Here is a 12,055-nt window from a genome sequence, read left to right as displayed (position 1 = left end):
ACTCTATAAAATATAGGGAAAAAATTTTTTTTTTTTTTTTTTTTTTTTTTTTTTTTTTTTTCATAGGATCGTTAGGTATGATGGGCGAAGTATAACACCAAATTTGAGGTGATAGTAAAAACTAATTTGAGACCTCGAAATCTGATGGGAGAACTCTTGGTGGCTGAAAAATTGCCGAAATACGGGCGAAAATCCGTTTTATGGCGGGTTTTCCCGCTACTAGGGTACCTAGAAAAAAGCATAAAGCTCAATGGACGAAAAATCCTATACCTAACGATCCACTTTCCCCACCATACCTAACGATCCTATGTGAAAGAAAAATATAAACAAACCAATATAAACACATGACATTACATACCTCATATGATTAGGGGGGGTACATACGGTTCAAGGGAAAAGGGGGGTACACACTAGCAAATAATAAGCAAATATAAGTAACAAAAATTTTTCCTACTTATGGATAAATGATTACATGTTGCTCATTTTGTTCTAATTGATTATTAAAAAGATATAAGTAAACAAAATTTTTTCTACTTATGGATAAATGATTACATGTTGCTCATTTTGTTCTAATTGATTATTAAAAAGGTTCTTATTTTCTTTTACAGCTTTTCTAATATATAATCTACTAGAAACATTATATATTAGAAAAGCTGTAAAAGACACACACACACACACACACACACACACACACACACACACACACACACATGGTCATGCTACGTGCTCCCTGACATGTCCCACAGTGCAGCATAATAGGTATAACTTTGAACCGCCGCCATTTTGAATCAGAATGGAATGTGGCAATTTTAAGTAGCCTATGTCACCCGGAGTAGGTACTTTTCTTAACAAGCACAAAAAATTTCATCAAAATCGTTCAAGCCATTTTTGCGTGAAAAGAGGACAACCAAAAGTTTATTTAGTGTAACAGACAGACATACACATATACATACAGACAGACAGACAGAAATTTTTCTAATGTGATTTTTGGAATTGTGGATGCATAAGGAGTAAGAATAACTAAAAATTTCACAATTCTAAGCAATGTACAGACAAATCTACAATTTTATTTATATAGATAAGAATTATTGATAACAAGACCTAAGTTTGAGCATTTAAGTGAAACTGGAACTTTACCAATTGTACTTGACTATCAATTATTTTATGAATAATATTATTTTAACACCCTGTGTAGAAATCTATCAAAGAGCATCATGGAAAGAAGAAGTATGAAAAATAAAACTTTAACTGTACCAGTTGATACAACCAAAAATGGTAAACAAAAGAGAATGCATATGGTGGTAAAGTATGATGAACCAAAATTTCAACAAACTAGATGTCAACTTGAAAAAAATATTGCCTTAAATAATCCATTAGATGACAAGGAACATAATGATAATAAAACTCAAAATAAAAAGAACACCTTGTATAAAAGTGAGAAATTAGGCAAAAGAACACTGCTCAAGAAGCAAAATGTTCATAATAAGGATCCCATCCCTGATGAGAATGATACAAAGAAGACCAAGTGGGAGCCAGCTCACTGGAAAGAGGTGCTCAACAACATCAGAGAAATGAGGAAGCATGGAGATGCACCTGTAGATGCAATGGGATGGGACCACAGTGCCAATGTTGATATTGCACCTGAGGTACCCATCTATTTTTTGATCATGTTACTTAAAACACCTAGTGTTGTGTAGATCTTACAGGCATGATTGATTCTTAGGCAGATTTGAAAAGAATAAATTTATCAACTACCAAAGTACCAAATTTTATTCCTGTTTGCACACTATAATAAATGTTATTAAAAAAAAAAAAAAAATTCCATATTCACAGTATCACAGTCACAGATCCATACCTTTTTTTAACAGTTTTGAAAGGTTTTGGGATAAAGATAAAAAAAAAAGTTTTAGAGCAGGGTAGCCAATTTTGAATAACAAATTACCGCACGCTGATAAGACAAAAATCTCAAAGATGTTTTTCACAAAAAATTGGCGCTATAATTTAAAAAAATAAAAATCGACTTTCGACAAGTGCGAAGACTGCAAAGTTGCAAACCGTAACGTCTAGTACTCTAGAAGAGGAACAAATGTTACAGTTGCAGTCTGTTGCAGCCTTCCTGGGATTCTGGAGGATGGTTGAAGCCATCTCCATCCAGAGACAAACGATCTCATTAGCTGGAGTGAGGTATGTTATTCATAATATAATCATAAGAATGTTTAGAAAAGTTCCAGTTCCACTAGACCAAAACGGCAAAGTTCCAGTTTCACATAATTCCTCAAACTTGAAAAAACTTCTATACCTATGAGGGAAGATATTTGATCTGGGAAAGTTACTTAGGTTGAAGTGTAAGAGGTTTTTTTTTTTTTTTTTTTTTTTTTTTTATCCAAGTAAAATCTTTCCAAACAACACTCACTTGCACATTATGTGGACACCTAATGTTGAAATTTCTACATTTAAGTAGTGCATATCAGTGGATTGGAAAAAGGATTTTTTTTTATTTATTTATTTATTTACCTAATCTTCAATATGTAATAGCTAATCATTTTTTTCCACTATACTACAGGTCAGAAGGTACCATGTCCTGATATCCTTGATGTTATCCAGTCAGACTAAAGATGAAGTGAATCATGCAGCCATGGGGCGACTTAAAGAACATGGTCTGACCATAGAAAACATCTGTAACACATCAGAAGATGTTTTGGGCAAGCTTATAATTCCAGTGGGATTTTGGAAGGTACTAGATTAAAACACTCGTCTATTGATAAGAAGGGCATGAGTTCAATCCCAGCCAAAGTATGGTATTTTATATTCAACATTGAAGAATTTGATCACAATAATTGCAGTCGTCTACTGCTGGGGCAAAGAGACATTTAAGTCTCCGAAGCATTACCTATTATTACTCCAAAGTGCAAAGTTAATTAAATGCTATCATATTTTATTTCCAGACCAAGGCAAAGCACATTAAGATGGCTTCAGACATACTAAAGAAGAATTACAACAATGATATTCCCAACACTATAGAACTCCTGTGCAAACTTCCTGGTGTAGGTCCCAAGATGGCTCATTTGTGCATGAATCATGCTTGGGGAATTGTTACAGGAATAGGTAAGGATGAGAGCAGGCAACCTATTCTCAGTCCGTAAGCAGAAGGATAAACAAGCAGGGCCCATCCCTCCAGGAGTTTTTTAGCCCATAGTGATTAGAGAAAATCAGTACCTATGTACCTACCTAATTTGTTTAATATTAAGATTATTATTATTATTCTTGATTTGATTTTTTGATTTTACTTTCATGTATTGATTTAAAATCAAGAATAGAGCCTGTTTTCCCTTTATTCCCAATATAATGTTTAAGTCACCCACCCATTTATTGGCCTTTCTCGGCGTAGCTTAACACAGGTGACGCTAAAATCGGTCTTAAATTATCGACTGAAGTGTTATCTAAAACTTTCTCGCTTTGAGTTCATAGGTCGTCACGACAAATTTCAAGATCAGAGCTCATTTGTGTGAGAAAATGTGAAAAAAAAATCCCACAATTATGTGAGAAAAAAAAAAAAAATTTTTTTTTTTTTTTTTTTTTTTTTTTTTTTTTTTTTTTTTTTTTTTTTTTTTTTTTTACAGGCGTTGATGTACATGTACATCGAATATCTCACAGACTAGGTTGGACCAAAGTATTCAAAACACCTGAAGACACTCGCAAGGAGTTGGAATCTTGGCTGCCTGAAAGCTTGTGGAGTGAAGTCAACCATCTCTTGGTTGGATTTGGTCAGCAGATCTGCAAAAGCCAGAGACCTTCGTGTGAAACTTGTTTAAACAAAGATCTCTGTCCTCAAGGAAAAAAAGAACTTGCAGAACGGGTTAAAAAATCACCCAAGAAACGGAAATCTTGAAAGAAAAAAAAAGTCTAAAACAAACTAACTGGGCAAAAACAAAACCTATAAACTAACATGTAGTGATATTGTAAGCCACACTCTTATTTTAAGCCACACACATCCATGTTGACTGAACCATCCACACTGCTTCAACAACATAGATTCACCTCGTCGATCGACAGCAGGTTGACTATGTGCCACACACATCCATGTTGACTGAACCATCCACACTGCTTCAACAACATAGATTCACCTCGTCGATCGACAGCAGGTTGACTATGTTTGGACACACAGGAGGTTTTTTTTCAAAGCATTTATTTGAAGAGGGGACTAACATCTTATCTTGGGTCTTTGCCCCCCCTTGAGAGTTTGGATAGAGGGAGCTGTAACTGCCAAGGTCTTAGTGCCTGTCTACAAAGGCAACCATTGATCATTGACCCTCGCACCAGTGTTTCAACAACAGAGCCTGGAACCTCCTGCTTGTTTAGATGTAATTTAAATGTTTTATTTGCAATAAATTACAAAGGAAATATATAACCGTGAATAATGAATGGTTACAATAGGCAAGGTGGATAATATAAAGTAAAATAACAAACTTATGCATTAATAGATGATTTACATAAGTAGGTACCTATTATGGGATGTTTATTGTTCTCAATATAAATAGATATATCTACCTACTATGCTCTATTAAGTTTAGGATAGATATTAAATTTAATATATACTAGTGCCAAAGTCTGCTTCTCTTACTATTGTAGACCAAAATCTTCAAAAAATTCGCCTGCGGCGCCAAATTTTGTGTTTTTGATAACTAAGTTTTCTAAAATTAGAGACCAAAATTTTCGCCTGTGGCCATAAAAATTTCAATTTCGTCAATTCTGGTTTTTATAAATTGTAGGTCACAATTTTCAAAAATTTCGCCTGCGGCGCTGCTCGTTTCCCCCTTTTTTGTATTAACCTTCATCCCCCCAGGATATGTGAATGTGGAATGTGTAGACTGTATAGTGTATAATGACAAACTTCAGGTTCATGCTTTTTAAAAAAATTCTCCTGCGGAGCTGAAGATTAGGATTTCGATGAGACTAAATTTCTGAAGACTTTAGACCAAAATGCTCAAAAATTTCGCCTGCGGCGCTGTTATTATATTCTATATTGTTATTATATTCTAAAAAAAAATGACAGTTCACTTATAGTAAATACCTATTAGGGGCCCAAAGCCAGATCAAAAAGAAATGGCTGTAGTGGTCTTGAGGTCATTATCTTAGTCAAAGGTCATTTATCTTGAAAAAAGTTGGCCTGCGGTGCAGTTATTTCATGGTGCAAATGGAAGACTCAAGACCTTACCCTAGTCGGATGAAAAAAGATTGAAGAAATTTAACAGGCTTGAGAACATTGCTTGAAAAAAAAAAAAAAAAAAAAAAATCGCTGCGGCGCAGTGGGAACAGGGTGGAAAATCTTGGAAAAGTAGACTGGAAATTTTGAAAAATTGGACTGGAAAACCGGGAAAAGTCAGGGAATTTTATTTTTCCATTTTGGTAGACACCCTGGTGCTCTATTTTTTTTAACGCGACAGTTTGTGTTTTGTGTATGGGATGGGTGTCTGGTGTGTGTGGTAGCGGAGCACTAACATGTAATTTATTGTTGTAGTGGTGTTGTCAGCCACACACTTAAAGGTGCATCCACACACAGTCAATCCACGCGACCTATAATTAGACCTTGATAAGAAGTGAAGAAAAGACTTTTTTTTTTTCATATTTTCATTTATGTATATTTTTTTTTTATATATATATATATATAATTAGGACAGAAGAGGAAAAAGAACAAAAACCAAATGAGTAAAAAAAAAAAAATCATATTACTAAATGAAACTTTTTGTAGACGGGGGGAATAATATTTAAAATTTAGCAGATTTTTCCATCACTTACTCTGATTATTAGGGACAAAAATTCAATGACGAAACATATTTTGGATCTGGCCCCCATTAGAGCAATCCTTACTTGTGGTATTGATGGAAAGTCCTTTTTAGTATAGACGACATGATTGCATGGGTAAAACAATAAATCCCATTAGAGCAATCCTTACTTGTGGTATTGATGGAAAGTCCTTTTTAGTATAGACGACATGATTGCATGGGTAAAACAATAAATTTTGTCTTCTTTATAGGATGTAATAGTATAGCTTGGTTATATGGTATTAGGTGGAACACTGGTGTAGAAATACATATATATTAAACATATCTTTGGCCCTCCATTTAAAATTAACTACAATTCACATTATAATATACATAGATAATTAATTAGAGAAAACTGAAGATCATTTTGTAAATAGGTAAATATAATTCTTTGCAAAAAAAAAAACAAAGAAAATATATATATATATATAACAAATAAATAAAAAATATAGGAATATGTACCTCTGAAGATACAAAAAAAAAAATCTCAAACATCCAAGTAAAATTGTTGTTTCTGTATTTGGACCTTACATAAGCAACAAATTCATTTGGAAGAATCTATTGACCAATCAGATTACAATTCGTTGTTAGTTTAAAAGCTTCCTCCAATTTGCTGCTATATGTTAATAGATTTATAACAGTGCTATTTTTAATGCTATGAATGAATTTTATTTTATTTTAAAATAATGGATGACAAATTAAAACAAAAGTTGACTTTGTTATGGCTATATATGAATAAATTTCAATAATAAAATTCGTCGGTTAAATATCAGTTATCAGTAGAAAATTCATTAACCTTTTTCCTACCACTAGAAAAATTATAGACGAAATAGAATATTTGGGGGTAAAGAACTGATAACAAAATGGAGGAGTAAGGACGATGGATGTCAGAGTAAAAAAGAAAAATCAAGAGGGAGGAAGAAACAAATAATATACATATAAAAACATTAAATTAAAGAAAAAGTCATCAAAAAGGTTGGTGAGTATAAAGGTTTTCTGAAAAAGGAAATTCCAGGAATAAATGATTTTTTTTTTTTTCAATATCCATATTTTGAAGAGACAAAGATTTCTGTTGAGTTTGACATTATACTTTAAAAGCAGAAATAAGTATGAGTGTTTTTTTTTTCTCTTTCTTTTTTCTTACTTCCATAACAGTGAACTTTAAAAATATTTTTATAATAAATTTTAAATCAAGTATTTAGTTTCCATTTTGTTTGGAGTCCTCTTTGTCTTCGTTGCTGGAATTTTCCTTGTTGTCTTCTTTTTTCTCGTATTCCCCCGAGCGGCTACGTCTGCTACGCCTGACGCGTGGTTGTCTAGCTTTCTCATAGGCTGTAGGATCCTCAAAGTGCTTCACAATGTAGTCAATGATGGTTTCACGATCCTTCTCTTCCACCTCACTCAATTTCGTATTGATGAGCTGTTCAATGCCTTCTTTACCATTCTGAAAAATAAAAACAGAATACGCTATGAAACTCGTGAATAGTTTTTCCTTTATTGTGATTCTCATAAATCTTATTAATAAGAGAGTTTTTCTGTTTGTCTGTAAGAGGTTGCCGTCTGAACGGCAAGTCGTAGAAACTTGAAATTTTGTACACAGATTCATATTTTTATGGCGGTGTTTATAGGCTAGGTTAAAATTTCCTAAAGTCAGCCGTTCGCGAAGTATTCAAGAAAATCGAAATTTTTGGCCTGGAAGTTGAAATTTGTTGTGATGACCTATATTTTTTTACTAGCCTATAAACACCGCCATAAGCGCTTGTAATTGAATGAGCGTGTTCACACTTGAACGCTCTGAACGTTGTCCGTCCGCTTTTTTTCTTGTCTCAACAGGTCTCAGTTTGTTTTCATTTTCAATTAGGGAGATTTCGCATCCTGCTTTTTTGGATATGGGGTACGATGTTCGACGAGTTTTGGTTTCTGCGCATGACACACATTATGGGGTTTTGAACACGGGGATCGGAGTTACCAAAATTTCAAGTTTCTACGACTTACCGTTTAGACGGCAACCTCTTACAGACAAACAAACAGAAAACCTCTCTTATTAATAAGATTTTTTCGTGTGGTGTGGTGTGTGTGTGATGGGTGTGGTTGTGTTGTGGGTGTGGTTTGTGTATGTGGTGTGTGTGATGGGTGTGGTGTGTGTGCGATTGGTGTGCGTGGTGGATGTGTGTGGTTTGTGATTTCCGTTTTGTTAGCTTATCTTACTGATGCTGGGTTCTACACACGAATCCGGCGAATCCCGTGTTCACTCGGCAACTCGGGATTCGCTTCGTGAGCGTTCTACACAATGTTCTGAAAGTTTTTCGAACGTCTTTCTATGAGATGCCATCGTATCCTTGGCTACATAGTAAGGAACTCAAAGGGTCTATCTTCTGATGCCTTCAGACTCCTGTACGTCACCTTGGTTCGTAGTCAAGTGAAGACTTATTCTCTTCTTATTTTAGTATTAATTAGTACTTGACATGGTATCCCATTTTCAAAGTTTATATAACGGGTTGCAAAAACTATCATTATTTTAAATTCCATCTCGGAAGATACTTAATTTGGAAGTGAACTTCACAACTGTAAAGAATACATTGATTCATTTATTTTCAAACTTAATACAAAATTGAAGAAAAAAAAAAAAGGTTTGATCTTAGAGGTGATTATGTTGATGGTCACAAGTAAAGCAGGAGCAACTTTCGAAGGACCACACTTTGTTTTTTATTATTTCAGATTATTTACCATTGGCAAGAGAGACTTTTGCCGAGATCTAGGCAGATCTCGAGTTATGACCAATTTTTCGTGGCGAGGCACGGGTAACCTGCTAGTTATTGGATAAACAATCCGAGATCTAGGCAGATCTCGAGTTATGACCAATTTTTCGTGGCGAGGCACGGGTAACCTGCTAGTTATTGGATAAACAATAAAAAAAAAATGTCAAGAACTCCATGTAACCTGTTGGCGAGGGCTTTCTGATGTCTCTTCCCCGTGTAATGTTGTTTGGCCACCACAGGGCTGGATATGGGGACATTACACAGGTGACAATACGTCAGGTCCTGGTCATCTAGGTTCTTATCCTCACTGGGCGCTGAGACCGGGCCTGGTTCTACCACTTCTGGCATTTGTACTGATACTCCAGTTCCTCCTTTAATTATTTCTGCGGTGATGGAGTCGCTTCCTGGGCTCTTCCGGTTCTTCATTTGGCTTATGGCGGACATTATTTCATTTTCAGTTGGGCGTTCATCATTTGGCAGATTGTCTGGAAATTAATTTTGACTGAAATTTTTTGATGTAGGTAGGTAGGTATCTTAATTAATTCAGAAATTGATTAAAAACAAAAACATAGAAACAAACTTATTTTTTACGTAATAATTAATTATTATTTTTTTCCTTTTCTTCGTTATCTGATCTTTCAAGTCTTTCTTCTTTGTTGCTTATCTTGTTGCCATTCTTGTCTTCAATTATATTCAGGGGTTTTCTGATGGGACCAACTGCCAACTAACCTTCTGATGGGACCAACCAAAAAAGAACGTAACAGATAACGAACACGGTGGAATAATTAAATTGAGAAAACAAATAAATAATTTTATAAATCATTGTTTCTTGTTATTAATTAATTAATTCAAAAAATGATTTGAATAATTTGTTATTTTTTACCAGGAACACGAAAATGGTGGTGCAAATTTTGTCCAGAAAACCATAAAGCCAAAAAACTGGTTTTTGGGGGATCCAGGAACACGAAAATGGTGGTGCAAATTTTGTCCAGAAAACCATAAAGCCAAAAAACTGGTTTTTGGGGGATTTTTTTTTCTCACATAATTGTGGGATTTTTTTTTCACATCTTCTCACACAAATGAGCTCTGATCTTGAAATTTGTCGTGACGACCTATGGTTTTTGCGAAAAACATCGAAATCCCGATAATATCGAACATCGATGTTTTTGATTACGATACATCGGATACTCGATATATCGAAGTTTACCTCTGTGGAGTCTGTGGTTCCTCATGAAGTGGGATTTTTTTTCTCAGTTTCCAAAAAAAATTCCCTTGAACTTGAAATTTCCCATACGGAATTTACGCGGAAAGGACCATATTACCGAAAATCCGAAAAACATCGAAATCCCGATAATATCGAACATCGATGTTTTTGATTACGATACATCGGATACTCGATATATCGAAGTTTAAAAACATCGATGTATCGAACATCGATGTTTTCGTCTCGATGTCCCAACCCTAAACATGAGTAATATGAGTATTCATTTTGACAATGAAAAACCAATTTCTTTGGTAGAAGGTAGACCTGCTCTGTGGGATAAACTCCGATCCTGGTTGTCGGATCGGGCTCAACCTTGTACCAATGTACTACGTTCTTTAAAACTTTTGATATGATGTATCACAAATAGGGAGTTCTCATTTAAGATTTTAAACTATGAATACACTGTATGTATCTACAGATATATGTAGACTGTAAATAAAAAATGGACGCTGCACACAAAAGATCAAATGGGAGATAAGTCCTACCTATATTATGTAACCTAACTTCTCTAGGTACCTATAAATCAGTTAAATGATTTTTGAAGCGAACATTTTGGCAATGTTGCGATTCGCCAAAAATTTCGCGAAGTCTGCGAATCGGGTACCAACTTTGGATTTTTAAATTAGAACCCCTATTTTTTATTGCATATTCGTTTTCTACGTTAAATTTAAAGTATAATCGACCACTCACTCGATTTTTTTTTTCGCGGGATTCGCGTTTTTTGCTCCCAAATCTTATGGTCTCATTATTTTTTCGATTTGGTCCAATATTTCGCTGTTTGCAATTTGCGCGGTGTTCGCGAAATCCGCGAATCCTACATTTTTTTCAAAGGTACGTGTGTGACATATCAAATCAACAAATCATGCTATTTTTTACTTCTAAATCTTGTGATATTATCCGCGAACAGTCAAAAATGAAGTGAATTGAAAAAAAAAAAAAAAAAATCACCACAAGGTTTAGAAGTAAAAAACAGCATGATTTGGTATGTCACACACGTACCTTTAAATGAATTTTAGGATTCGCGGATTTCGCGAACACCGCGATTGCCAAAATGTTCGCTTCAAAAATCAAAAAGTTACGGGTTTTTTTGTTTTTCGAAATTTCAAACAGGCTCCGAGAAAATCAATTAAAGCATATACTCTGGGACACCCTATATATATTATAAACAATATTCTTGGTTATTTTCGGAATTACCTGGTTTGTCCAAACATTCTGCAACTGTTCGTAATCAATAAGTGCGTTAGTGACGTAACTACGGAGTTGCATGACTTGCTGTCGGTCCTTGTAGTTTTTGGTCTTGAGTCCAAAGTAGAACACAGGTTTCAGTGTGTTCTGACGTTCCAGGGTGACTTTAAACTCCTGAAGAAAAAGGGGGAGGGAGTGACTTGAGAAAGTTTTCATCTATGCATCCATGTACGAAAATACTTTCTCTCTAGGCTGGAAGCTGATTAAGATGCAACCAAAAATCGGGAGCGATAATAATAATAAAAGGCTTCTCGAAAAATTTATTCACATGCTAGTTAGAAGTTCTTATTTGGAGAATTGAAAAAAATAACAGTAAGTGAAAAAAAAAAAAAAAAAAAAAAAAAACAACCTTAACAATAATAATAAAAAAAAGTCTATACACCTTCTACCTATTATACCACTATTCCTATTTATTTTTCATTTTATTATCACCATCATTATTATTATATTATTATTTTTATTATTATTATTCGACATTTATGCACGGCCAAACCGTTTATCTGATTGAGTTGAAACTTTGTCAACTTATTGCTTTCACTCCCGGGAAGGTTTTAGGCTCTTTTCCAGTTAGTTTATGTTAAGCTATGTCAAGTGAGGCCAGAAAATGGATGGGTGCTCAGGGTGTCTACCAGACTGGAAAACCGGGAAAAGTCAGGGAATTTCATGGAGACTGGAAAAGTCAGGGAATTTCACGAAAAAGTGCCAAAAATCGAAAAAAGTCAGGGAATTTTTCAAAGCCTAATAAAAGACAAAGAAAGATTTCAATTAAAAAAGTATGCAATCATGAAGAGGCAACATATAATCTCTCAAAAATTTCGCCTGCGGCGCTGAAATTTTGTCTCTTCATGAAAAAGTTTTGGGAATATTTCAGTGCCAACTCTAATATATATAAATAAATAAGTAAAAAATAATAAAAAATATAAAACGAGAAAAAAGACTTTGGTCAGTAAAAAAAAAGTATGCAA

The 12,055-nt window shown here is 34.4% G+C and overlaps 2 protein-coding genes across 2 annotated transcripts in view; one reads left to right on the top strand and one right to left on the bottom strand.

Annotated features, from left to right (window-relative positions):
* The first annotated feature begins 1,174 nt into the window (after positions 1-1,174).
* Positions 1,175-4,606, top strand: LOC103506758 (endonuclease III-like protein 1). Its single transcript, XM_008471159.3, has 5 exons — positions 1,175-1,646; positions 2,564-2,734; positions 2,946-3,105; positions 3,621-4,056; positions 4,143-4,606. Exons 1-4 carry the CDS (start codon positions 1,215-1,217, stop codon positions 3,887-3,889), a joined length of 1,032 nt encoding a protein of 343 aa, XP_008469381.1. The 5' UTR covers positions 1,175-1,214; the 3' UTR covers positions 3,890-4,056; positions 4,143-4,606.
* A 1,349-nt stretch (positions 4,607-5,955) lies between these two features.
* Positions 5,956-12,055, bottom strand: part of LOC103506757 (maternal protein exuperantia) — a 21,878-nt gene continuing 15,778 nt past the window's right edge. Inside the window, exons 5-6 of the mRNA XM_008471158.3 lie at positions 11,040-11,204; positions 5,956-7,266 (exon numbers count right to left, since the gene is read on the bottom strand). Of these exons, the coding sequence (XP_008469380.1) occupies positions 7,021-7,266; positions 11,040-11,204 (411 nt within the window). The 3' untranslated portion in view covers positions 5,956-7,020. The remainder of the gene's footprint in view (positions 7,267-11,039; positions 11,205-12,055) is intronic.

The sequence above is a fragment of the Diaphorina citri genome, unplaced genomic scaffold (assembly GCF_000475195.1).
Source record: "Diaphorina citri unplaced genomic scaffold, Diaci psyllid genome assembly version 1.1 scaffold260, whole genome shotgun sequence".
NCBI classification, from domain to species: domain Eukaryota; kingdom Metazoa; phylum Arthropoda; class Insecta; order Hemiptera; family Psyllidae; genus Diaphorina; species Diaphorina citri.
Note: the sequence above shows the minus strand (reverse complement) of the source record. Positions and strands in the feature narration are given on the sequence as shown.